The 24,975-nt window shown below is 44.9% G+C and overlaps 1 protein-coding gene across 2 annotated transcripts in view; it reads left to right on the forward strand.

Moving 5' to 3' along the window:
* Positions 1-24,975, forward strand: part of slc41a2b (solute carrier family 41 member 2b) — an 86,828-nt gene that overhangs the window by 32,586 nt on the left and 29,267 nt on the right. For both annotated transcript variants that reach the window (XM_080518239.1, XM_080518240.1), the window contains exons 7-10: positions 190-337; positions 1,853-1,932; positions 23,572-23,703; positions 24,105-24,253. In XM_080518239.1, the coding sequence (XP_080374365.1) occupies positions 190-337; positions 1,853-1,932; positions 23,572-23,703; positions 24,105-24,253 (509 nt within the window). The remainder of the gene's footprint in view (positions 1-189; positions 338-1,852; positions 1,933-23,571; positions 23,704-24,104; positions 24,254-24,975) is intronic.

The raw sequence follows: 24,975 nt of genomic DNA on the forward strand, positions 1-24,975 counted from the left end.
TGACATCCCAGCAGATCATCTCTGAAGTTTCAGCTGCTTTATTTATTGGCGAATTCTTTTCACTGAGACTTCAAGAAAAATGATCAGTAGAAATGATATGGTGTTAAAACTGTACTTGGCTTCACCCGGAGAAGACAAAAATAACTGGAGCAGGCAAATTGACCCTCTGTCTTCTTCCTCCCCGTCCAGATTCCTACCCTTACGTGTCCTCGCTGGTTTGCGCCTTCTTCATGTGTCTGACCCCGCTGTGGATCGTCATCTCCTCCAAGCACCCGGCCAGCCGCACCCTGCTCTACTCCGGCTGGGAGCCCGTCATCACTGCCATGGTCATCAGCAGGTGTGTGTGTGTGTGTGTGTTGTCTTGAATGTGGTGAGGAGAAAGAAGCTATCCTGGGTCTGCTTTGCCTGGTGACTCATCCCATAAACACATCCACCCTCGGGTCCCCTCCAGCCCGGCGCTCTCAGACTCAGCCAGCAGAAAGGATGGCGATTCATTGTCTCGCTCGCTCTGTCTGTGTCTTAACAGTCAGTGTGGGTGGCGGACCGCGAGCTCTCAGGCTTTAATAGAGCAGGGAGAGGACACAAATACTGGCCGTGGACGCCAACAGAAATAAGCCTACCTTCTCTGTATTGTGCCGTATTTCAGCCTCTGCTAACACTCACAGTGGCTTCGGCCATTTTACTCAATCAGCCGTGACGTAATGACACCTGAAGTCAACGCTGCTGGTGCTGTCGGTGGGATATTAGGCGGCTAGTAAACAATAGTTCACAGAAAACTGGACGCATGCAGCAAGTTTGGGAATAAAAGACTTGGCCCAACTTTACGGCGAGGAGTGGTTTGATCTTTGTCTGTTTCAGCGAAGCCGCAACATCTCCACACCACTGGCCTGTTCTTTCTTTCTCTTGAGGCAAAATCTTGTTTTCTTTTAGCTGATGCCAAAAAAAAAAAAATGCTTCGGTAGAGCTCTCGAACAAGAAGGAGACACGTATTACTGTCTTAAGACAGAGTGAGAGAGAGTGAAAGTCGTGCTGGAGTTATCCCAGTTAATGAGAAAGTCGATTTTCTTGATTTTCACTAAATTAATATTGCCCACTAAAATAATTCAATTATGATTTTATATTGATTAATCACACAGCCTTATGTCCGAGCATCTCCAAGGCTGGTGGAGCTTTAGTGTACAGGAAAGTGTACATTGAAGCACGTAGGGAATGAAAGCTGGTCTGTAGCTTTTAGAAATCAAGGCCTTGTTTGCACAACAACGTTTCAAGTGAAAACAATCTATTTTGCATGGTGGTCCACGAGTTGGCACTGTTGGTAGTTTTTGTAATGAAACCACAATCACATGCCTGCAGAGAACCATATGTGAGAAGCATTAACAATGGCGAATACGCAGACGTTCACATGGACCAGTTCACATGCACTGTACGTTAATGCTCCGCAAATTCAAAACGATAGATTTTTAAAATCTAAAGAAAATTGTGATTATTTGAGATCGATTCATATAAATTGCACAGTTAACCAATTTTTGTTTACAAATTGACGACCAGGCCTGGTGGCGACAGGGAAGAAGTCACAAAAAAAACCAAGAAAATTTTGCCAGACACGACAAACGTTCTCTGCATCTGCCAGTGGGAACTGGAAAAACTAATCTCACAGCAAACAACATGAACATGATCTACTTGAGTATTTATAGATATTTATCATGAATCACATCTTTATAGCAAATCTTAACTGATCTCACCCTCATGTTCTGGCTGGTTGGTGTATAGAGCAGCACCCACACCCTTTCACCACAATCTAAACAAACCCAGTAAAGGAGAGTTCATGATCGAACCATATTGTGCTTTGCAGCATCGGAGGTCTCATCCTGGACAAAACTGTGTCTGACCCGAATCTGGCTGGTATTGTGGTGTACACCCCAGTTATCAATGGTGAGTATTGATGCCGCTTCTTTCCTTTTGCTGTTTTTTATTTCGTGTGGCTTCAAGGTGGAGCTGGTTGGTTTGTAATTGCCTGTCGGGACTCGACCAAAGGTTGGAGTGTAGCAGCCTAGGGAATCAAGCAGAGGATTTAGAAGACGCTTGAACAATATATAAAGAAAACCCCATAATCCTCCACCCCACGTTTGTGGAAAACCTGCAGCATCCCATTTTGTCTCATACCACAGGAGTGTAAGAGCGAGTTGCCATCACTCTACATGCACGGACGTACCGCGCCGGGTGACCTTCACGTGTAAATCCCTGTCCTCTGCTTGTCCATGCATGTTCCATCAACGTGAACAACATCCTCTGATTGCAGTACGCATCCGACTGGAACGCCACGTCTGAAAAGCTGAAGTTATGGGAATGCTTTCTGAATATCAACATGGTCTTAAATGAGCTGGAGGTTAAACACAGAACAGTGTGGACACTCTCAGTCCAGGTATGTCGAGAACAGAGCTGCACAGCATTACGATAAACATCTTAAACATGATAAATACAAAGCCTTAAATAGATGACGTTCATGTGTTAGTGCTTTAAGATCTGTTATTCCAGATTCCTGCTGGAGCAGAGCAGTTTGTGGAGTTTTTGGTCTGTTATGTTCCTTTAAATTACTACATTTTCCAGACTATAAGTCACTTCTGTCAAAAACTGCATCATGCAGAGCAGGGGTGTCAAGCTCAGGTCCTGCAGGGCCGAGCTCTGCATGTTTTTAATGCGTCCCTTCTTCAACACACCTGAATGTCAGAATGGTTCATCACCGAGTTGGACAGAAAGCATGATGACATGTTGAAGCAAGGAGACATGGAAAACATGCAGGGCTCAGCCCTCCAGGACCTGAGGACCACTCCCACACACTTTCTCACACAATCTGAACTCTTTGTGATACTCTGTTTCTGCTTTCTGAGGCACATTTGGTGAGATTTACTTTTAATTCTGCTGTGTACAGACATTTCTCTTGTTCTGTTGGTCAAATACATTAGTAATGGAGTGTTTTCAGTGGTGCGGTAGCAGCTTTCTGTTGTCAAATACATATGATATATGTGTATCTTCATATACAAGCTGCTTCCTAAAATGAGTGGCATCATCAAAACATATAAAAGAGTAATGTTATCGTCAGAAAATGCAGTGATCAGGGCTGTCAGTGGATTCTAATGTGTCAATTGGTTGATTACACAATTTCTGTGAATTCAACTTTTGAAATTGCTGAGCAGAGTTGACAGTGATAATTACAAAGTTTTGATGCATTGTGCATCTCTAATCTAAAACCTCATTTTCCCTCCATACGCAAAGGATACATGAAGGCTCTGCATGGATGTGAAAGTGTCTTCACAGAGCCACCGTGTCGACGCTGCTCACACCTCCAGCCATTTAGAATTACCGTATTTTCCACCCTATAAGGCACCTAAATACCTCAAATTTTCTCAAAAGCTGCCAGTGCGCCTTATAGCCCGGTGCGCCTTATATATGGACGATTGTTCTACTTGAGACTGCTAATTGACAGCTGAACCACCAGAAGCTTTTATTTTGACAACTCTAACTTCACAACCGGATCTTCAGAGCGGACGACACTCCACACAACACCTTCATCACTCATGGCTGCACACCAACATTCTAACAAACCAAAATAAACTAGATGAAATAATGACTCCCTAAACTGGGGAACAAAAACACATAAACACAATCAACACAACACCAAGCCCAACAACAACCCACAATAACCTCCAACAACACAAAACATGAATTTGTCGCTGCAAGGCATGATGGGACATCATGCCTTGCAGCGACAAATTCAACCTGAGCTCCTCAGTGCAGCCGATAGAAACTCCCATAATTCATTGCAGCTGTTTGTGGTGTTTTAAATGCAATTATTGGGGGTTATATTTGGTTTGTGGTGTCGGTAATAATTGTGTTGTGTTGTGTTTTTGTTGCTTACTTCATGTAGTTTAGTTTATTACCGGTAGTTGTAAGTTGTCAACCAGCAGTGAAGAAGGTTTAGTGTGTAGTGTCCTCCTGGCATAGGCTGCAGGTAGGACTATCAAAATAAAGTGCGTGCACCTCTCTGGGTGTTAGAATCAGTGGAAAATGTAACCTAATGGCTTTGAGCTTAAAGGTTGCTGACCACTGGTCTATTCCATGTGCCTTATAATGTGGTGCGCCTTATATATGAATGAAGTTGTAAATTATGTCAATCAATGTAGGTGCGCCTTATAACCCGGTGCGCCTTATAGGGCAGAAAATACGGTACACATCGAAGTGACACAGACCCCAAGGGGAAACATACAGACTACGAGGGAAATAAAAAAAACTTTGCTAACTACACATATACTAATAGTGAGGCTGGACTTGGTACTGATTTATTCTGTGGATGAAATAGCCGTTAGTCATAGATGGATCACAACATTGTGACCGAGCGACGTCTGACAGAAGCAGCCTCTGACATTTGTTTGCGGCATAAATTCTCTCGTGCAACAGTTGCGTTCACGTGTCTGCTCAGCCATCAGCAAAGACCAACCATTTGTATTTTCTTTGGTTTAATTTGGACATGTGGGTACATAACAAAACAAAGATAAAGTAACACAAACAAACAACACAAGTCTCTAATCTAAACCTGCTTTTAAATGGTGAAAGCGACAGGACAGGCAGATTAAATTGGATCCAGTGAGTCGATACAACAAAATGTGCATTTTCATCTCTCTTTATCCCCAGTTTGTCTATATAGCCTGTCCAGCTTCAGGTTGTGGGAGCAGGAGTTTGTCTCGGCTAACGGTGGGAGAAAACCCACCAATCCATCTCACACAGACACAGACTGCCATACACAAAGACAAGATTCCTTTCTTGAGCTTGATCAAAAAGGTTTTAGGATCTTACCCACCTTGCGATTGCTTCATTCAGGTAAAAAATTATGACTCGTTTATTTAACTTCTGTGACTGTAACAGAAAAGCCGTAACTACAGCTTTACAGTTTGGGCCACATGTTGATTGCAACATTAAACGTTATTAAACGTTCAAGCCATCCATTATAAGATGGCGCCCATGACGGCTCACTGCCGGATAATGGATTCACACTCGCTTTAAAGTAAATGCTGAACTTGCATATTTGTGAGGAGGTGAGTTGCACCTCAAATGGGCTGAATTACAAACACCACCTCAGGTTTATTTACTCATAGTCAAGTTTACCGAATATTTTTCCAATCGAGCCAAACTGAACATTGTCCACCTTCAAAAGGCAGTGGGTGGGAAGCTATATTTACTATAAATTACTCCATTTTCCATTTTTTCTTTTCCTTTGTGTTATTCTGTGTAAATGGCCATTATTCATTAATCATTGTGCTGTTTTGGTGCTTGTTCTGCTGGATCACATAGATTTACAACTGGAGGAACGTCAATAAATATATTACCTTCGCTCAGAGATGTCCACGGTACAGTTGAAGTGAAATATAAAGTACTCCATTAAGCAACAATACAAAGGAGAAAACACGAAAAGTCAGAACAATTTTATTGTTCTTTATTCAGTCATCTATGTGGCATTGGCTATATCCCTGATAACGTCTTATATCAACGATTTCTTTACAAAATGTCCACATCTCCAATATTCTAGAATAAAATTTAAATGGCTCGAAAAGTGATTCATTTTCCGGCTCGTCCAGAATTACTTCTGTTGGGATTCATGGTTGGTTATTAGCGTTAAGATTACTGTAAGTAATAGATTACTAAAAGTAAAAAATCACTGGAAATAATTTATGAAAAATTTTAATTATTAATGGAAGTAAACTGTCATTCACTCATTAACAACACCTAGAGTAATTGAGTAATTACTCAAAAGTTAATAAATGATCAAAAATGATTAATTAATGGAAAATTACTAATTAACAACAAATTTGTTATTTATCAAATAATAATGGAATTGGGGCACCACCAGCTAAACTGGAAATAGCTAATACCAAAATATCAGTCTCGTTTGTAAAAAGGTTATTTAAGTAAAGTTAATATTCCTGTGTAAAATATAACAATCTTAAATAACAAGGAAGGTGTGAGATTCTAGCTCAGACTGTTACAAACCAGTGAATTGTCAACAATAAATACACAATAAATACCAGGACTTGATCAATTCAGCTAAGAGGCATTTATTTACACAAATGCTTTAATTCATAAATAATTCAGGAATCATATCATAAACCAACACAATCAAGTAACAAACGTCATCAAACATGGAGATCTAATCTACTAAACAGCAACACTATGTACAAAGAAAGAGGGTGTGTGTGTGTGTGTGTGTGTGTGTGTGTGTATGTGTGTGTGTGTGTGTGTGTGTGTGTGTGTGTGTGTATGTGTGTGTGTGTGTGTGTGTGCCTGCATGTGCAGCCATTGCAAAGAACTGCCAGAGTGAGATTAAATCAATGTACGATAAATAAATAAATAATCCCTTTGGGAAGAAATGAAGCGATGTTGGCAGCCAGGGAAGATCAGTTTTCAAGAGAAACTGACAATGAAAACGGAGACTATGTGTATGCTGCTAATGCTAGCTAGTTTGATCTATGAAAATATCAGTGACGGCTCAAACAAAATGTGTTCAGCATCCCAAATGTGAAGCACAATTCTGTAATGACAGAGTTTTTATGCACCAACATCATGAATGTTTTCAGTTGTCCAGAACACCAAGGTTTCCCCCTCTGTTGACATAGTTCTTCCTCCCAGAGCGCCCTCTGCTTCTGTGCATCATGAAACATACGCCACCTTCCAGTCTGTGTGCAAACCTGCAAATCCTGCTGAGAAGAACAACCACTACATCTCTTCATTTCACCTCATTTACCACGTTAGAACAGCCGCAGGTATTCTTCATCTGGACACACGTCATTAAATTTAGCTCCTTAAAATTGATTTGCATGCTTGGGAGTCTGAGTGGGGATGTATTGACCACGAGTGTCCACCAGGTGGTGGTGGACTTTGGAGGGTCAGTGTGAGTGGGTGTAACGATCTCCAACGGACACCAGAAGGAGGCAGGCGTCTGGTTTGGGGTGGTGACCATGACGACCATGAGGGGCAGAGCACAATGACTTGTTACGACCACCAGGTGGGCGTAAGGAGAGATTGTGATGATCCACACACCCACCACAGGCGTTTGACTCAAAGAGCGTGGCGGTTGCTCGGCGACCAGATAAACAAGGTGTCCGTCGCGTGCTTGTGCGTGGGACACTCAGAGCAAGTAGTCTCACTATTAAATCATTATTGTAATGCCGGAGTTTAACTGGATGTTGAGACATGCAGTCAAACTCCGGTGACGATACGGATGTATCACGGCGGCACAAGTTAGTGGTTCGGATGCTAAATGTGGCTACATGGAGAACTTATGTCGATCAGTTGACGCAGGCGGCAGCGAGATACTCGCGGGGAGCGCACGCACACTCACAAGGGGCGCCAGCGGGCTGAACCTTGGTTTGGTTCTGTGGTCCACTCTGTGCTCTCTTGGTCTTCCCGGTGATGCAGAGACCTGCTCCCTGCTAGGAGACCAGTTTGAGAAGCAGAGGGAAGTTGGTTGTGAGGCAGTTTGACAAAGTTTGCATCCCAGACACCTGCTGTGTCCGGGTCAGGTTCGACCAATGATGGGGCTTTTCCGCCCTGGGGCTAGCAGCCCTCAGGTTGCTGTCCTCCCCCCTGCTGTTTTATTACCTTCACATTGTTCTTGCAGCCTGTTCTCTTGGGGAAGAACTGCTTGAAGGAGAGCATGGATTCCAGGCCCAACACTTCCTTACAAGAGATTTTACTGTACTGCAGACCAGCTTCAGCCTGTTCCTGCTTCCTCATCGACAGTACTGAAGGACCTGTTCCTGATCCCTCATGTACTGAAGGACCTGTTCCTGATCCCTCATGTACTGAAGGGCCTGTTCCTGCTCCCTCATGTCCTGAAGGACCTGTTCCTGCTCCCTCATGTCCTGAAGGGCCTGTTCCTGCTCCCTCATGTCCTGAAGGGCCTGTTCCTGCTCCCTCATTGACAGCACTGAAGGGCCTGTTCCTGCTCCCTCATGTCCTGAAGGGCCTGTTCCTGCTCCCTCATTGACAGCACTGAAGGGCCTGTTCCTGCTCCCTCATCGACAGCACTGAAGGGCCTGTTCCTGCTCCCTCATGTCCTGAAGGGCCTGTTCCTGTTCCCTCATGTCCTGAAGGGCCTGTTCCTGCTCCTCCATGTCCAGTACTGAAGGGCTTGTTCTTCCTCCCACATGCCCAATACTGAAGGGCCTGTTCCTCCATGTCCAGTACTGAAGGGCCTGTTCCTCCATGTCCAGTACTGAAGGGCCTGTTCCTCCATGTCCAGTACTGAAGGGCCTGTTCCTTCAGGTCCAATACTGAAGGGCCTGTTCCTTCAGGTCCAATACTGAAGGGCCTGTTCCTTCAGGTCCAATACTGAAGGGCCTGTTCCTTCAGGTCCAGTACTGAAGGGCCTGTTCCTTCAGGTCCAATACTGAAGGGCCTGTTCCTTCATGTCCAATACTGAAGGGCCTGTTCCTTCATGTCCAATACTGAAGGGCCTGTTCCTTCATGTCCAGTACTGAAGGGCCTGTTCCTCCATGTCCAGTACTGAAGGGCCTGTTCCTTCAGGTCCAATACTGAAGGGCCTGTTCCTCCATGTCCAGTACTGGACGGTCTGTTCCTCCATGTCCAGTACTGAAGGGCCTGTTCCTCCATGTTCTCCTGAACCCCCTTTGCGTCACGTCTTCAGTCACCAACAATCCTTGATTCACACGTTTCCTCTGGAAAAGACAGAAAATGATGTTTCAGCGCTGCATCAATAGTATTTGACCAGCAGAGACTGAAACCAGACTGTCTTCCTCTGTCGTCTCCACCTGGTGGAGGGACGTCCAGTCTGGAAGACACATGAGTGATTTGACCAGCAGAGACTGAAACCAGACTGTCTTCCTCTGTCGTCTCCACCTGGTGGAGGGACGTCCAGTCTGGAAGACACATTAGTCCACTTCTCTTCTTCAAACACACAAACACACATATTTCAATATTCAAACACATCAAGACACTATGAGGGTTTTTAATTCGTCACACTGACGTTATATTCGTCATTTCAACACTGATTCATTGTCGTCTTCAAAACCTGAAGACATTTGAACTGAACATTGTGAAGAACAAGACAACACAACTTATATAAAGTCATATTTAATGAACATGATAATGTTTAGCTATAAAGGTTCCAGGTCACAGGGAGCATCGTTCCTGACAGAGAGCAGGAGAGCAGGGTTCTACACAGGAACCACAACGGCAGCTCTGATTGGAGCGTCGCTCTGATATGAAGGAATGTTGGAATGAAAACAGTGAAAATGCTTGAAAATTATAATTTATTGAAACTCAGTATGACACGGAGTCCTTACAGGTAAGGTTTTGAGTGTGTTGAAGGCTGTTGGTTGTTGTCATGTTGGCACGTCACAGAGATCAAACAAAAAATGCTTCCCCCCTATGGAATACATGGCAAATGTAAACAAATACCATATAGAATATAAATTAAAAGAAAAAAGAAAATTAAAAGCAGCCACGTTTATCAATCAGTACTGGTATAATATTACTCCTGTATTTGATATATATTAATTTCTTTACTACAACTGATTAAGGTTGAGCTATTTTTAACATCTTTAGATATTAATATAAACTACAGTAATACATCATGTTGCTTTACATTACATGTTGATAGTTTGGCTGTCCTGTGAGAACCTCGCTTCTCTAAAACGTTCCCAAGATGAGAAAAACATGTTTTCTACTTCATTGCAATGCATTAGCTACTGCATGAAGGGTACTTCATCAGCTCTTGCTGGACTCTTTACAAACTGTTTCCCCATCAGATATACGAACAGTTACTTTACATTATGTACTGAGAAAAGATAAACCTGGGTTTATTGATAGCCACCGTTAGCATGACTCAGCTGTAAAATGACACGTAACCTAAACCACTGGGGTAACACACTGTTATCATCATCAATGTATGTTAGAATACCGCAGGTATATAAACGGCGAACACACGTAAGAAACCATACATTCCTGACTTTTTCGGGAAATTTCAATGTTGCAACTTACCGCTATGTAGCTTGCGCGTCCGGGTTAAATGTGTCGTCATTTCCTGTCTGACAGTGGAGGAGGCCTCACAGTGGAGGTCCTGCAGCCAGATGCCTCTCAAAAACTGAGCCTGCTGTAATTTCACACTGGACTCTTAGTTTAATGGCTACTGCTGAGCCTGGTAAGTGATGAGTTTAACAGATGGCCATATAAGCTAATTTGTGCCTTGAAAAAGAAATGAAATACTGGCCTTTATGTGTTCATTTAGTGAAAGTGGAGTCAGATGGTCCTGTAGTTGTGTCCGGCTCCTAACAGACTGTGGTCTGACATGTAAGGTCGCCTGAAGCGTCTCTGTGTGACTTTTCACAGCAGGCCCATTTTCCTGAAAACCACATTTCAACCTGGAAGGAAGAGACTAAGCTGGTGTTTTGTGGGTTTTTCTTCTGCTCTCGAAAATAGTTTTAATGAGCAGCAGCCATATACACTGTGGTGTCATCCTGGGCAGAGGGATGCTAACAAGCTGTTTAGCTCGGAAGTTTTGAACACAGAGAGACTCTTGTCTGGTGTTGTTTGTCTCATTTATCGCTCTGAGTTTTTGTAATTAATGCCATCTTTGACCCTTCCAGCAAAGATGGAAACAAAGTGTTTATACATAAGATGGATAACTCACTTTGGAGTCTATTTGTCTTGCGTTGTGCAGCTCCCAGCTGTGTGTGTGTGTTGCGTGCGTGCGTGTGTGTGTGTGCACTTGCGTAAAATGAAATCAGAGGCAGGCACCCTGGACAGATGAAGGTGATTGGGGGGAAAAAAAAGACAGCGAGAGACTCAGACATCATCAGCATAAATGTGTTAGCTAATGAGAGCGGTTTGGGCAGTCCGTCTGTCTTCATAAAACTCTCAGTATTCTCCCGGTTTCCGCCTCGCTCGCATCTTCCTCTTGCCAAGGGGCTCAGCTGACGCCTGCCAGGGCGCTGGCACCTCCACAACAAGAGATAAGCTTTTAATTAAATGTCTCTAATGAGGGACACTTAACGAGGTTCCTGTGCTATGTTAATGGTTTTCCATTGATATGTAAACGGAAATTGAGCTAATGATCTTCTCGCGTTGAGAGGACGGGCTCTCGGTAAAAATTCTCTGGGTTTTTCAAATGTTTAATGGACGGTTGGAAGAGCACTATTACCATGCAGCACAGCTTCTCTCCAATTCAAGAGAAATACAATTGGAGCGCGAGCAGATGGTGCGGAGTCAGCGCGGCGACGTCTGATTGGAATGGAGTGGGGAGAGGGAGATTGATAGAAAAAGACAGGTTCAAAGAAAGATGGAGCTGTGGAGGTCTTTCCCTCCACAGCTTGGGGTTTATACTTTTGGGGTTTTTTCTAGTTGGATTCTCCTGCTGAAGCATTTTGTTAGCTCCTGCTACCAAAATCGAACAGATGGCGCCTAAATATATGAATATTGAAAGTTTTAGAGTGTACTCCTGTCATAGACCAGGTACTGCGACGTGGGTCCTGCTTGTACTTGTACTTGCTCTTATTCTGTCTCTTTCATTAGGTCGAGCATATTACCTCAGAAACAGGCTGTGTTCCTTCATTTGCTCTGATTTTAAATTCAGGTATGGATGTCTTACACATCCATTGATGCGCCTTGGTCAATGTGGCACATTTCATATTATGTTGTTCATCTTGTTCTCTATTCTCCTACCCGACAGTACTCTCACTTGCATCTTTAATCTTTGCTTGTCATCTTAGCATATTTGGCTTTTTTTCCTCTCTTCTCTCAGCCTCCCACCTCTCCTCCTTCTGTTGCTTGTTTTTAGATAAGGCGTCTCCCTTCTTTACAGCTCACTTCCACCAATAAGTCATTCCCACTTCCTCCACTCCATGTTTTTCTTTCACGATGTCTCATCTGCCTTGTTTGATTGTGTCTCGTGTGAGAGCCATCAGAATGAGCAAACAAAATGAAATGTGGAGACGGGGCGCAGACCCCGCCCTTGAGGTCTAACAAAGAGTGGCAGAGACCCCACAAATCCTCCCTCACCCTCATTCCTCCTGTCATACCCAGTGACCTAAATGACTCAGATCGCCCCAAAACCTCCCTTCATTTTGCCCTCCTGTTGAGGTGGGCGAGGCCATGTCTCCAGGCTCTTCACCCCAAAACCCAACACAAACTGACCTTAAGGGCAAACCAGCATAAAGTCAGTGTGCAGGAAGTAATTTCCAGCAGCTTCCAAAGCACCCTCTAATTATATCAAGCTAAAACTCACCATTAATACATGATGCAAGTTAATAGTGCACATCACCAGGTCGGAGTCAATGGTGGTTGAAAAGACCTGAAATACATCATAGATAAAAAAAACAAAATAAAACATGAAGATATGCAATATCCTCCACTTGTCCCAAGTGGAGGAGTTTAAGTATCTTGGGGTCTTGTTCACGAGTGGGGGAAAGATGGAGCGTGAGATCGACAGGCGGATCGGTGCGGCGTCTGCAGTTATGCGGACGTTGTATCGGTCCGTCGTGGTGAAGAAGGAGCTGAGCCAAAAAGCGAAGCTCTCGATTTACCGGTCGATCTTCGTTCCTACCCTCACCTACGGTCATGAACTATGGGTCATGACCGAAAGAACGAGATCCCGGATACAAGCGGCTGAAATGAGCTTCCTCCGTAGGGTGGCTGGGCGTACCCTTAGAGATAGGGTGAGGAGCTCAGTCACCCTTAGAGATAGGGTGAGGAGCTCAGTCACCCTTAGAGATAGGGTGAAGAGCTCAGTCACCCTTAGAGATAGGGTGAGGAGCTCAGTCACCCTTAGAGATAGGGTGATGAGCTCAGTCACCCTTAGAGATAGGGTGAGGAGCTCAGTCACCCTTAGAGATAGGGTGAGGAGCTCAGTCACCCTTAGAGATAGGGTGAGGAGCTCAGTCACCCTTAGAGATAGGGTGAGAAGCTCAGTCACCAGGGAGGAGCTCGGAGTAGAGCCGCTGCTCCTCCACATCGAGAGGAGCCAGCTGAGGTGGCTCGGGCATCTATTTCGGATGCCCCCCGGACGCCTCCCGAGGGAGGTGTTCCGGGCATGTCCCTCCGGTAGGAGGCCTCGGGGCAGACCCAGGACACGCTGGAGAGACTATGTCTCTCGGCTGGCCTGGGAACGCCTTGGGGTGCCACCGGAGGAGCTGGAGGAAGTGTCTGGGGCGAGGGAAGTCTGGGCAACTCTGCTTGGACTGCTGCCTCCGCGACCCGGCCCCGGATAAAGCGGTAGCCGATGGATGGATGGATGGATGGATATGCAAGAAGTGCATGAATCTAATAAGACTTCAGAATTACAGTGTGAAAACCCAAAATGGTCATTTTTTTCTGTTAAGGTGAGAATGTTGTGTTGCTGTCATATTCCAGTTGGCTGAGATGATTCAATACTTCCAATTTGACTAAAGCAATGCACTTCGATCAATTCTGTTTAGTGTATCAGTTTCCTAAATCTGTATATTGATTTTTAATTGATATGAGATGCTTGGCTCGTTTTATCACCAACATTAAAAAAAAAAAGGGTGCTGGATGACAAAAGTTGTACTTTTTTAATAAAATGGGGGAGGGGGTGGGTTCTTTCTTTGACTTGGGTACAGTGTCCCTAAATAGTGTGTATCATACCAGACTCCTGCCAGTACACAGTCCAGAAAATGTCAATCCATTCACTTGTTGGATGGTGTAGTAAGTCTTTACTCCATTATGAATGACTCCAGCCTCTTACACTCTTACACACTATTCTCAATGATCTCTTGCTGCCTTATGTTGACTCTGGTCGCAGACAAAGTGAAGCTATCAGAGTCTGCGCTTCTGCCTTCTTTACGGTTCCTCTTCTTGCCAAGAACCTGTCAATACAAGGAGCCCGTGTGGGCTGACATTTAGCTTTTTATTACACCATCAAGATGCGTCCAGCACTTCTTCACAGTTTGAATCAGCTAAAGTGAGTTTCCTGAGGGAGACATCGTGAATTAGCACTATAGGAATGGCTGAGAATGGTCTGATGATGCACATTGAAGCCTTCAAACACAAAGAACTTTGGTTAAGGTATCCCCTAAAACACAAACACACACACACACACACACAAAAAAGCAGTTACAAGGTAACACTATGTATGCTACTTTCAATTGAATAAAATTAAATCTCAGCTTCTCCTGTGGCTTAAGGACAATGAAAGGGCCAGATGTGGCTCATGGACTGTTTGCTGCCTATCTTGTGTTCTCAGTGAAGTCTAAACCAAGGTTTCTCGTTCGGTCCGTGCTGGATCTCAAATTCTTTTTATTACATTGTCTTCTCAACATGCTGTACAATATTACAAAAAAACTCATTTAAACTAACAAATCAAGTAAACGCTTCGACATCACAATGTGTCAGCAATGTATCATTACCATAGCAACAAGCACAATATACAAATCACAAAAGAAAAAAAAAAACGGAAACACTGGACAATTCAAGATGACAGAATTTGAAGCATTAAATACAAGTGTGATTGATTGTGATGAGTGTAGAAATTGTGTGCTGAACTGAATAAGAAATTGAAGAACAATAATTATTTCATGTCTGGTGGTCACTGAGCTTCTGACAACTACATTTAAAATAAATACAGTTCTAACTTGTGTAAATGAGGGATAAGAGATAGAGCACAGGACAAAGATTAAAGAGTTTAACTTCTGTGAAAGTAAAAATTGCAAATCACAAAGCTCTACATTATCGCATGTAACTTCATATTTTACAGCTCTAAAACACGTTTACTGGCCTTTTTAAGTAAGTTCATTTTAAAATGATATGGTTTCTGCTTTAATTTTTTGTGACCGTGATGTTGGACCTACTTATATTTTCTCTACAACAGTAGAAAAACAGAAATCATTACATAGGAATAAATCATCCTGGTGAGATTGGCTGGATGGGTTGTAGACACACTCTCCCTCAAGTCTACACATCTTTTTTTTAAGTCTATTAATTATTGCCATGGGAGGGATGAAACAAAGGAAGTAAAGCTACTTCCCCAGTGACCCAGGAGAAAACTGGATGAAATGTACTTTCTAATAACTGCCACATCTTAAAAAGCTCAAACTGAGCGGTTTCCTCCTGACTACAGCTCCTTTGTTGTCACACAGGCACAAGGTGGCCATGGAGGCGCTCGCCTCGGAAACAACAGAAAGCAGAGCATAACGAGATCAGCTCAGATTGTATTCAGATTGTGAGGAGAGAGGATGGAGCGACTGTGAACGTTCATTGTGATGTTGTGTCTGTTTCCAGGCCCAGTGGGAGCACTGGTAATGCTCCAGTAAGATGTCGCCAGGCAGACAAAGTGCCACAATAGATAGAATTAAGTGGACATCACCCTGAGGTGGTGGCACTGTCTAATTTAATACACTCACCACTATAACACACACACACACACACTGCTCTGTGTTTTCTCTGTGTGGTTCACAGTACACCTCCATGTTGAGGAGATGTGTTTACCCGCTGAAATGCAGCTGCGTGAATGATACATATTTTATGAGCCTGAATACAGAAAGCTATTTCATTCCCTCACAGACATAAAGGAACACTTAGCAGGAGCTGTTTTTGTTTTTTCTGAGCTGCTCTGTGCCCACCTGTCTGCTGCTGCTTTGTTTATATCCGTGTGTATGGCAGCAACCACACTGCGGAGGCAAGGGCGGAAAAAGTCTGTGTGAGCTGGTGCAAAAAAGAAATAAAAGATCGTTGCAGCACTGTTCGGACTTTTGTTTTCCCAGCCCTCCGAACAGGCTTGTCAAGCAGCACACAATTGTATAACTCGTGTTTTCTGTTTTTATTTCCTTTGTTGTAAACTGCACATCTTCTCACTGGGTATGAACAGCTACAAAGGTACACAGGTACACAGGTCATAAACCTGGAAGTGACAAATAAAACAATCAAAACATATTCTTCGAACATCACCATGCAAACAAATAACCTTCTTCAGTCTTGACAGTCATCCAAATTCACCATAGCGGAGATCGCTCAAAAGACTACACCACCCAGAATGCCCCGCGACACCACCGCTCACGTGATGTAAACACTTGCACGCTCGCGCTTACAAACTGCGCCCGTGCCTTTCACACACACATTCAACGGGACTAACTAAGGTACTTAAACACACAACACATCAAACCTATCGAGTTCATGTCAGCCGCCAAGTGCGCTAAATAACTAAGGTATCGGCCCGAGCTAACGCTAAAAGCCAAATGCTAACTAAAGTTTAAACATTCTCGCCGAACATCCAGAGCTATAAATAATTTTCAACTACGTCACACACGGCTGCGCGAGACAGAGAAACATTGTGGCATACGTTAATGAACAGAAATCAACATGCAGTGTTATCAAGTCACATGATCAACTACATACCAACGGGCTGTGTGCTCCTGACAATGGTCCAGGTGAAAGAGGAACTCGCCAGGTATTTCAAGTGAACCGTGGCTTGCGCATGCGCTCAAGCATGACATTAGGACTTAGACATACAGCTTGAGCCCTTATCTCCATTATACATGAATTTAATTTATTATTATTTTCTTTTCTTTTTTACAAGGTGATCATGAGACTCAACAAGCACATATGTATGCAGCAAATTCCATGACTGATCAAGTGTTTCAAGTCCAAAGGACAAGATCATGTCCAAGGCTTTGGTTTGGTGCATGGATCCAGAGGTAGTACCTTTTTTTCCAGAATATTGACAGGTCTGTTTGAAATGATGTTAACATGTTGGCTTTTAAGCACACAGTCTAAATTCTAAAGCATCTAAATGTTGCTGATTTAAATCCTGATTTGTAGTATCGCCTCATATTGACGCAGAGTGCAAAAAATCTACACGTCTACACATCGAAGATATGCAGCTATGCTGCGATTGATCCGCTCTACTTCATCCGATACTAAGCTTGACAGGTTTGTTTCATATACACAAGCAATAAGACTGTTTGTTTGGATGTTTAATCATGGCAAATGAGCAAATCAATGAATTTATTTGGATTCTCTATATGTGCATACAAATAGATATAAATCATTTTGATGACGTGTAAAAAGGAAAACCTGAGGATGACACAAAAAAGTAATAGATAACTTATTTCATAATCCAAATCACATTCAAATCAAGTTGCAAATGCTTCAATCACTGCCACGACACCATCTTGAACTCGGAAACACTTCGCCGACCGGCTTCATGCGATCGATGCCCTTCGGTGTAATAGCAGTGAATTACTTTGCACAACCTCGACACTGAACTTCAAAAGCTGCATTGAAATACCAGGCTGTCCTCTGTATGTTTCAGCCTTCTGGCTCCTTTATGCTCTACGTTTGGTATTGATACACAAAGCTTTCCATCTGTGTTCATTTCTTCTATTTGTGGACGTTTCCTGGAGGATTGTACGTGCGGCCAAAAGACATTTCTGTGACCAGTAGTGGTAGACTAGATTGATTAGGTTGAGATTAGAAATGAAAAGCACATAGAAATGTTTGAAGACCGGATGTTGGACGCCTCAGGGTTTTTTGAGCCTTTAGGGCGCGTTCACACCAGCAATGTTTTAGCTGGACCACAATTTGTTTCTGGGAAAAAGTAGCTGTGTTTGTGCAGGTGTGAAAGCTTCTCGGACTCTAATCCGGATTAAAGACGTGAACTCTGGTCCACTTGAAAATGTGGGTCTTTGCTTACTTGCAAATGATCTGAGGTCTGTTCCGCACACAGTGGTCCCTCGTTACGTTCTAAAAATAACCCGCAATAATCGAAATCCGCGAAGTAGTTATCTTTTTTTTTTTTTTTACATGTATTCTACATGTTTTAAGGCTGTAAAAGCCGTCACCACACCCTTTATACACTTTTCTCAGACAGGAATGAACATTTTCTCACATTTCTCTTGTTGAAACTCCCAAAGTTCAAACCTTGGTCGATTTTAAAACATAAACATTCCTCTGCCTTCTGGCTGCGACCGCAGGTTCCTTTGTCGGTGCAGAACGTTTTGTCAACATTGTGGAGTTTGTCAGGAACAAAACTTGCAAACATGCAGCACTTCAGAGTCTCACTGCTGTTGTTAGCAGAGTCTACACTTAAACACAGCGTTAAACGTGACATAACACAGCACACGTCTTTTTCCTTTGTGATCACCCGGACCTCGGGCACACCAGTCTTTATTTTCACACGTGTGTCAAATCAGCAATCAATCAGTCACATGATCAATGAGCGTTGCCATGACATCATTTGTAAACAAAAACAAATCCAAACACATGAGAGCATATCTCAACAGCTATCGATCACATTGATTTATATTTGGCAAGTCGCATACAGTACTTGAGACTCGGCGGCAGAGAGATTGATTGACAAGAGTCTACAGTCCCTTAGCCAATCAGGACACAGAATACAATGTGCAGGTTCTCCCTTAGCCAATAAGGACGCACGTTCAAACGCTGTTAAAAAAATAAAAAGCCTGCAACATTGCACCCAAAGAAAATCTGCAAAACAGCAAGGCCACGAAAGGTGAATTGTGTTATAGTGAGGGACAAATGTATTTCCACTTTCAATCTGGAAGTCACTGAGCCGGGTGTCTACTTCGTCATGCCGCTCTTCCTCCCTGCTCAGTGTTAGATTTGGGTGATAGCGCCCCCAAACAAGCAGCACTGATAGTGGTTTGTCTGCTCTCAATCATGCGGTGTGAAAGCAAACCAGTCAAATGAAGGTGTGAAAAAAGGAGTTGCCATTTGTGGTTCATTTTGTTGACCCTTCATTTCTTCCTATATTCTTGAATTCGTCCCCCTCTCCATAGAGGGAGTCTCTCGGTGTGTAACTAAAGATCAGAGGACGTTGACCAACCAGAAGACAAAGAGCTCTGCCTCAACGGCCCAGCTCCCTTTGCCCCTGGCAGTTTGATAGAGTGGACGTATTACCTCAGTTGCTTCAGCCTGCAGAGATCCACATTCCTCCTTATCGCTCCTCAAGGTCCACCACATGGGCCAAATCATTTCTTCCTACTTGAAGAGAAATTCTCTGAAGGTTTTGATTGCATCCGTATGATGTTGTGTTCTCAACATGGAGTGTAAAGGCTCCTACAAACGGCACAATGTTCTGCCATCTGAAAGGAAACTGGATCGTAGGAGAATCTTTCGTAAAATCCACAGTTGCGGCTCAAAACAGTGGCTATTGGTGCACTGGTTGAGGGACAGCCGAGGTATCGGTCAGAAACCCGTGACCACTATCGCTTACTAGAGGCTTCCCCAATTCCGGGCCTGGAGGCCCGGTGTCCTGCAGGTTTTCACTCTCTCCCAGCTTCAGCACACTCAATCTGATGTTGACGCCATCGTCAAGCTGGTAAACAAGCCAAGCAACGAGGCCCTTATTGCATTCAGGTGTGTTGCAACCGGGAGAAACGTAAAACATGTAGGACACCCGACCTCGAGGCCTGGAATTGGGGAAGCCTGGCTTAGTGTGTCTGATATTTCTGGAGTCATAGCAGCAGCTGCAATCACGTCAACCAGCAGCCTGCACCAAACAATCTGTCATTTACATGGAGTGTGTTTTGTGTGGAAATGAAAGACCATAGGCTGCATGTTTCCATAAGCTATCCACCTTTTCATGACAACATGTCGCTGTTTGGACCTATTTTATGCTCAAAACACCACAAAGCAACACAGCAACGTGTCTTTTTGCAGAGCTGTTGTACAGCCAGGTGGCCACTCTGCAGCCAGGCGTCATGGTTTTAGAACGCCAAATGGCAAAAGAGAAAGGCACTGCCAGCGGCGTCGAAACAATGAAAAGTCACTCCTGCATGCTGTCAGCAGGCGATTCACACCTCCGTGAAGCTGCGTCATACTCCATGCAAAACTTCCTGAACATAGTCCCAATTGTTTGTGCTGGAAAAACATACTGTTTGTGCTAAATAGTTTCTCCAGTGATTCTGATGTTTTAAAGAGAGAACTAGTTTATTATGAGATGAGGCCGTCACGCAGACCCTCACATTGTCCGAAGTGAACAAAAATATTTTGAACTGCTTCCTTTTCCGACCTTCTACTAAATAACCAAGTTGTCTTTAGGGAGCAGACATGCAAACATTTGTACATTGCATACTTGCCCGTACAGAGCAGTTTATTATATAATATAATATTAAAGCAAACAGAGCTTTGATATCGGAATAATATCGGTATCGGCAGATATCCAAATTCAGGTATTGGGATTGGATCGGAAGGGAAAAATGGATTGGTGCCTCTCTAATTGGTTTATCCTCTCTGCAGAAGTGATAGCTTTTATGGGAAGTATATTTTAAAGACTTTTTTTTGTGGGAGAGTAACTTTCCATGGCTGAGAGTTTCCTAAAGTTCAGTAATGAAAAATACAATTCTTAACCTTTAATTAACCAGGAAAAATAGAAACCCATTGAGATCGACATCTCTTTTTGACTACATTAACTTCTGTGTGGAGAACACCGTGCCGACCGGAAGGTCCGGAGTTTCTCCAACAACCACCCCTGGGTGACCCCTGAGCTTAAAACCCTCCTGAACCAGAGGAAAAGGGCTTTCAACTCAGGGGACAGAGGAGCAGAGGAGAGTCCAACACGAGCTCCAGGAGGATCAGGAAGGCCAAGAAGGACTGTGGGCAGAAGCTGGAGCAGAAGCTGGACCAGGGCAACGTGGTGACGTGTGGAGGGTCTAGAGAACATCTCCGGATTTGGACGGAGTGCCAGAGGGACAGCTGATGGAGGGACAGCTGATGGAGGGACAGCTGATGGAGGGACAGCTGATGGAGACCAGCGCCGGGCGGACCAATTCAACCAATACTTCAACCGTTTTGATTCTCCCCCCACTCCCTCTGCCCCCCTCCCTCCCCTCCCCCCACTCCCTCTGCCCCCCTCCCTCCCCTCCCCCCGCTCCCTCCGCCCCCCTCCCTCCCCTCCCCCCACTCCCTCTGCCCCCCTCCCTCACCTCCCCCCACTCCCTCTGCCCCCCTCCCTCCCCTCCCCCCACTCCCTCCGCCCCCCTCCCTCCCCTCCCCCCGCTCCTTCTGCCCCCCGTCCTGCTCCCATCTCTTCACACGTCTCCAGCTCAGTGGACACTGCCCCCCCTCCCCCGACCACCTTCACCTGCCTCCTGCCCCCCTGCACCCACGTCTCCAGCCCCCACCATACGGACTTCCTCAATCACCTGCCCTACCCCCAGCAGTCTACCCCCGTCCCCCCCTGACTCCCCCCTCTCCATCACACCGGACCAGGTGAGGAGAGCTGAGGCGACTGAAGCAGAGGAAAGCATCAGTCCCAGGCTGCTGAGGACCTGTGCAGACCAGCTCTCCCAGGTCCTGGGCCTCAGCCTGGAGAAGGTCCCAGTCCTGTGGAAGACCTCCTGTGTGATCCCGGTTCCTAAAACAGCCCACGCCAGGGAACCGGCCCACTACAGACCAGTCGCCCTGACCTCCCACCTGATGAAGACCATGGAGCGGCTCGTCTTCACCCACCTCCGCACTGTGGTGAGCCCCACCCTGGACCCGCTGCAGTTTGCCTACAGGCCTAACATCGGAGTAGAGGACGCCGTCATCTACCTGCAGCAGGGGGCCTCACCCACCTGGAGCCCGGCGGGAGCCCGAGCGCTGTGAGGGTCATGTTCTTTGATTTCTCCAGCGCTTTCAACACCATCAGGCCGGCGCTGCTGCGAGGGAAGCTGGAGGACGTGGGAGTGGATGAACATCTCACTGCATGGACCATTGACTACCTCACGGACCGACCACAGTATGTGAGTCTGAGGTGGTAGTCTGCAGCACCGGGGCCCCTCAGGGCACCGTCCTCTCACCGTTCCTCTTCACCATCTACACGTCGGACTTCACCTACAACACGGACAGCTGTCATCTGCAGAAGTTCTCCGATGACTCCGCCATCGTGGGCTGGGTGTCTGAGGGGAACGAACTGGAGTACCGGTCGGTCACCATGGACTAACTGGAGTACCGGTTGGTCATCAGGGACTAACTGGAGTACCGGTCGGTCATCAGGGACTAACTGGAGTACCGGTCAGTCATCATGGACTGTGGACTGGTGTGATCCAACCACCTGTAAGACGAAGGAGATGGTGATGGACTTCAGGAGGAAGAGACTTCCACACACACCGGTGAACATCCAGGGGGAGGACATTGAGGAGGTGGACAGTTTCAAGTACCTGGGTGTTCACCTCAACAATAAACTGGACTGGTCCCACAACACCGACGCCCTGTACAAGAAGGGCCAAAGTGACCTCCACCTTCTGAGGAGACTGAGGTCCTTCGGAGTGAGCAGGCCTCTGCTCAGGACTTTTTATGACTCTGTGGTGGCCTCTGCTCTCCACTACGCTGCCGTGTGCTGGGCCCCCTGGCCCCGGGCCCCCTGGCCCCTGGCCCCTGGCCCCTGGCCCCTGGGCCCCGGGCAGCACAGAGCGGGACAAGAACAGACTGGACAAGCTGGTCAGGAGGGCCAGCTCCGTCCTGGGCTGCCCCCTGGACTCTGTGAAGGAGGTGAGCGACAGGAGGGTGGTAGTTAAGGCCACCTCCATCATGGACAACACCACCCACCCACTGCACGGGACTGTAGAGGAGCTGAGGAGCTCTCAGTGACAGACTGAGACACCCTCAGTGTAGGACGGAGCAAGTCCTTCATCCCCACTGCTGTCAGACTGGACAACAGGACTGTGTAGTAACAGTGACAGTATGTGCAACAACCCTGCATCTATACCACTTTATCTGTGCCACTTTATCTACGTCACTAATTGAACTTGTTAGGACTGACCCTGCCAACACTGGTATTATTTTTTACTATAGTATGTTTATTGTACCTATCCTACACTTTGCCCCCCATCATAGTTAATTTCCTTGTATCTCATCTTACTGTATATTTTACTCCCCTTAGAACTTATACTTTATTATAGTTTGTGATTCTTATCTTATTTTTTAGTCCTATTTGATAGTCATTGTGTATAAGATTCCTCTATTCTTACCTAACTGTTTGCACATTCCTTGTCTTTCCTTTCCTCATGAGTCCTTAAGAGCTGAATGTTACAAGTGCATTTCTCCACTGTGAGATCAATAAAGGCTTATCTTATCTTATCTTATCTTATCTTTTACAAGGGTGACCTGATCAAGAGGTTCACAGCACACATCACATTAATAAATAGCATTTATATCGATTGAAGAGGAGGAACTGGTGATTTCACCTATCTGAATATGAGCAGACAAACGCAATCTGCAGACAACACAAAAAACACGTTTCAACCAAAAGTTACATACAAAGTTACTACATATAAGCTATTAAGAGTGTATTTAATGTATTTTTAATTGAAAAATCACAAAATGTATTCAGCTGATATATTGGTTATTGGAATATTTCATTCCCTAATATCAGAATCGGTATTGGCCCCCCCAAAAAAATCCATATTTGTAAGGCCCTATTTAAAAGTAGTGATTTTAGTTGTGAGAAATAAGGTTAATGTAACAATTTATGACGGGTCTTGCTTGACAACCCTCCAGATTCTTCCTCAAACAGAGATGAACCGGGAACTTCTCTCTCCTGCACAGGTATCGGTGGTAATCTGGTGGCCATTCAGTCCAGTAGGATCTCTACTCACCTGCACTTGCACTGCACTCCGGGGGAGGTTCCCGACGAGGCCAAAGGCTGCTACTTTCCCTGCCGCACGTTCTGTGGCACAGGTCAGTACAAACATGTCCAAGCTGTTGAATGTTTTTACAATAGGGTGTTAAGAGAGCTGCTGATCCTTCAATCTGGAACGTCTTTCTTGGCTTTGAATGTGTAAAGTGAGCTCGGTTTATTGAAGTGGAAGTGCTGTCAGGATTATAATAATGCGTGAGTTTGAAAGTTTGTCATTGCTGGAGAGCCAGAGCTCTGCTCATCCATCTCCCACTGCCACAGGTGTGAATTCATTCTCTGTTAGAAGGAAACCAGCTTGACCCTACATCCTGGAGACAGTGGGCAGACTGGTTCAGCTCCTGCAGTTTGCCACTGAACTGTTCTCCCACTCCTCATCCAGAGAACAAACCCCTCCCCCTGTGCTGAGCGTTAATCCTTCCTTCATCTCTCTGTCCCTGTTCAGGAGCCAATCATCGCTCTGCCCAGGTGCTTTTCCTGTTAGTGATCCCTGGCCACCTCATCTTCCTCTACACCATCCACCTGATGAAGAGCGGCCACACCACCCTGACGCCCATCTTCATGTCCGTCTACCTGGCTGCCGCCATGCTGCAGGTGAGGGGCTTCTCAAATCACTCTTTTACCAACAATCCTCATGAAAACAGACTGTTTTAGTGGTGGTGTTCTGGTCAGGAAGGCTTGGAACGAGTTTCAAACGGCAGAATCACAATTTATTCCGATGGTAAAACAGATATTTCATGGTGCCAACACATGTGCAAAGAGATTCCTTTGAAAATGTTTATTTTAGTGACAAGCCCACAGAGGATTACATGACTGTGGCTTCTCCTCAGTGGTGTGCTTTTCCCAGGTCATTGGTTTGGTTTTCTGCTCCACAGACTAATTGTTCATTTTCTCTTTTGCTGAGACTAAAAAAAGAGGTATTGGACTCACATTCACCAAGCAGACATGCTCACAGTTTCGACAGACATTAATGTTGACGTTTTGTGTTTCAGTTCGTACTATTGAATGAAAAAGCTTCGAAGTTTCTGTCCAAATATTTCAGTCTTCAATGTGCATCTGTATCAAAACACATCAAGCTTTGAAACAAGTTTTGGTGAAAGTTTGAATATCAGGGCTTTGGTGTCTGAGTCAGCGTACAACTCCTGAATTATAGACTGTCCAGATAACATTAGTGTAAGACGATACACAGCCATTTAGCTTTTCATCCTTTTCTAATTACCAAAACACACTTTTCTAATGTTCTGAACATTTTAAACTACCGTATTTTCCTCCCTATAAGGCACCTAAATACCTCAAATTTCCTCAAAAGCTGCCAG

The sequence above is a fragment of the Blennius ocellaris genome (assembly GCF_963422515.1).
Source record: "Blennius ocellaris genome assembly, chromosome: 22".
Classification (NCBI taxonomy): Eukaryota; Metazoa; Chordata; class Actinopteri; order Blenniiformes; family Blenniidae; genus Blennius; species Blennius ocellaris.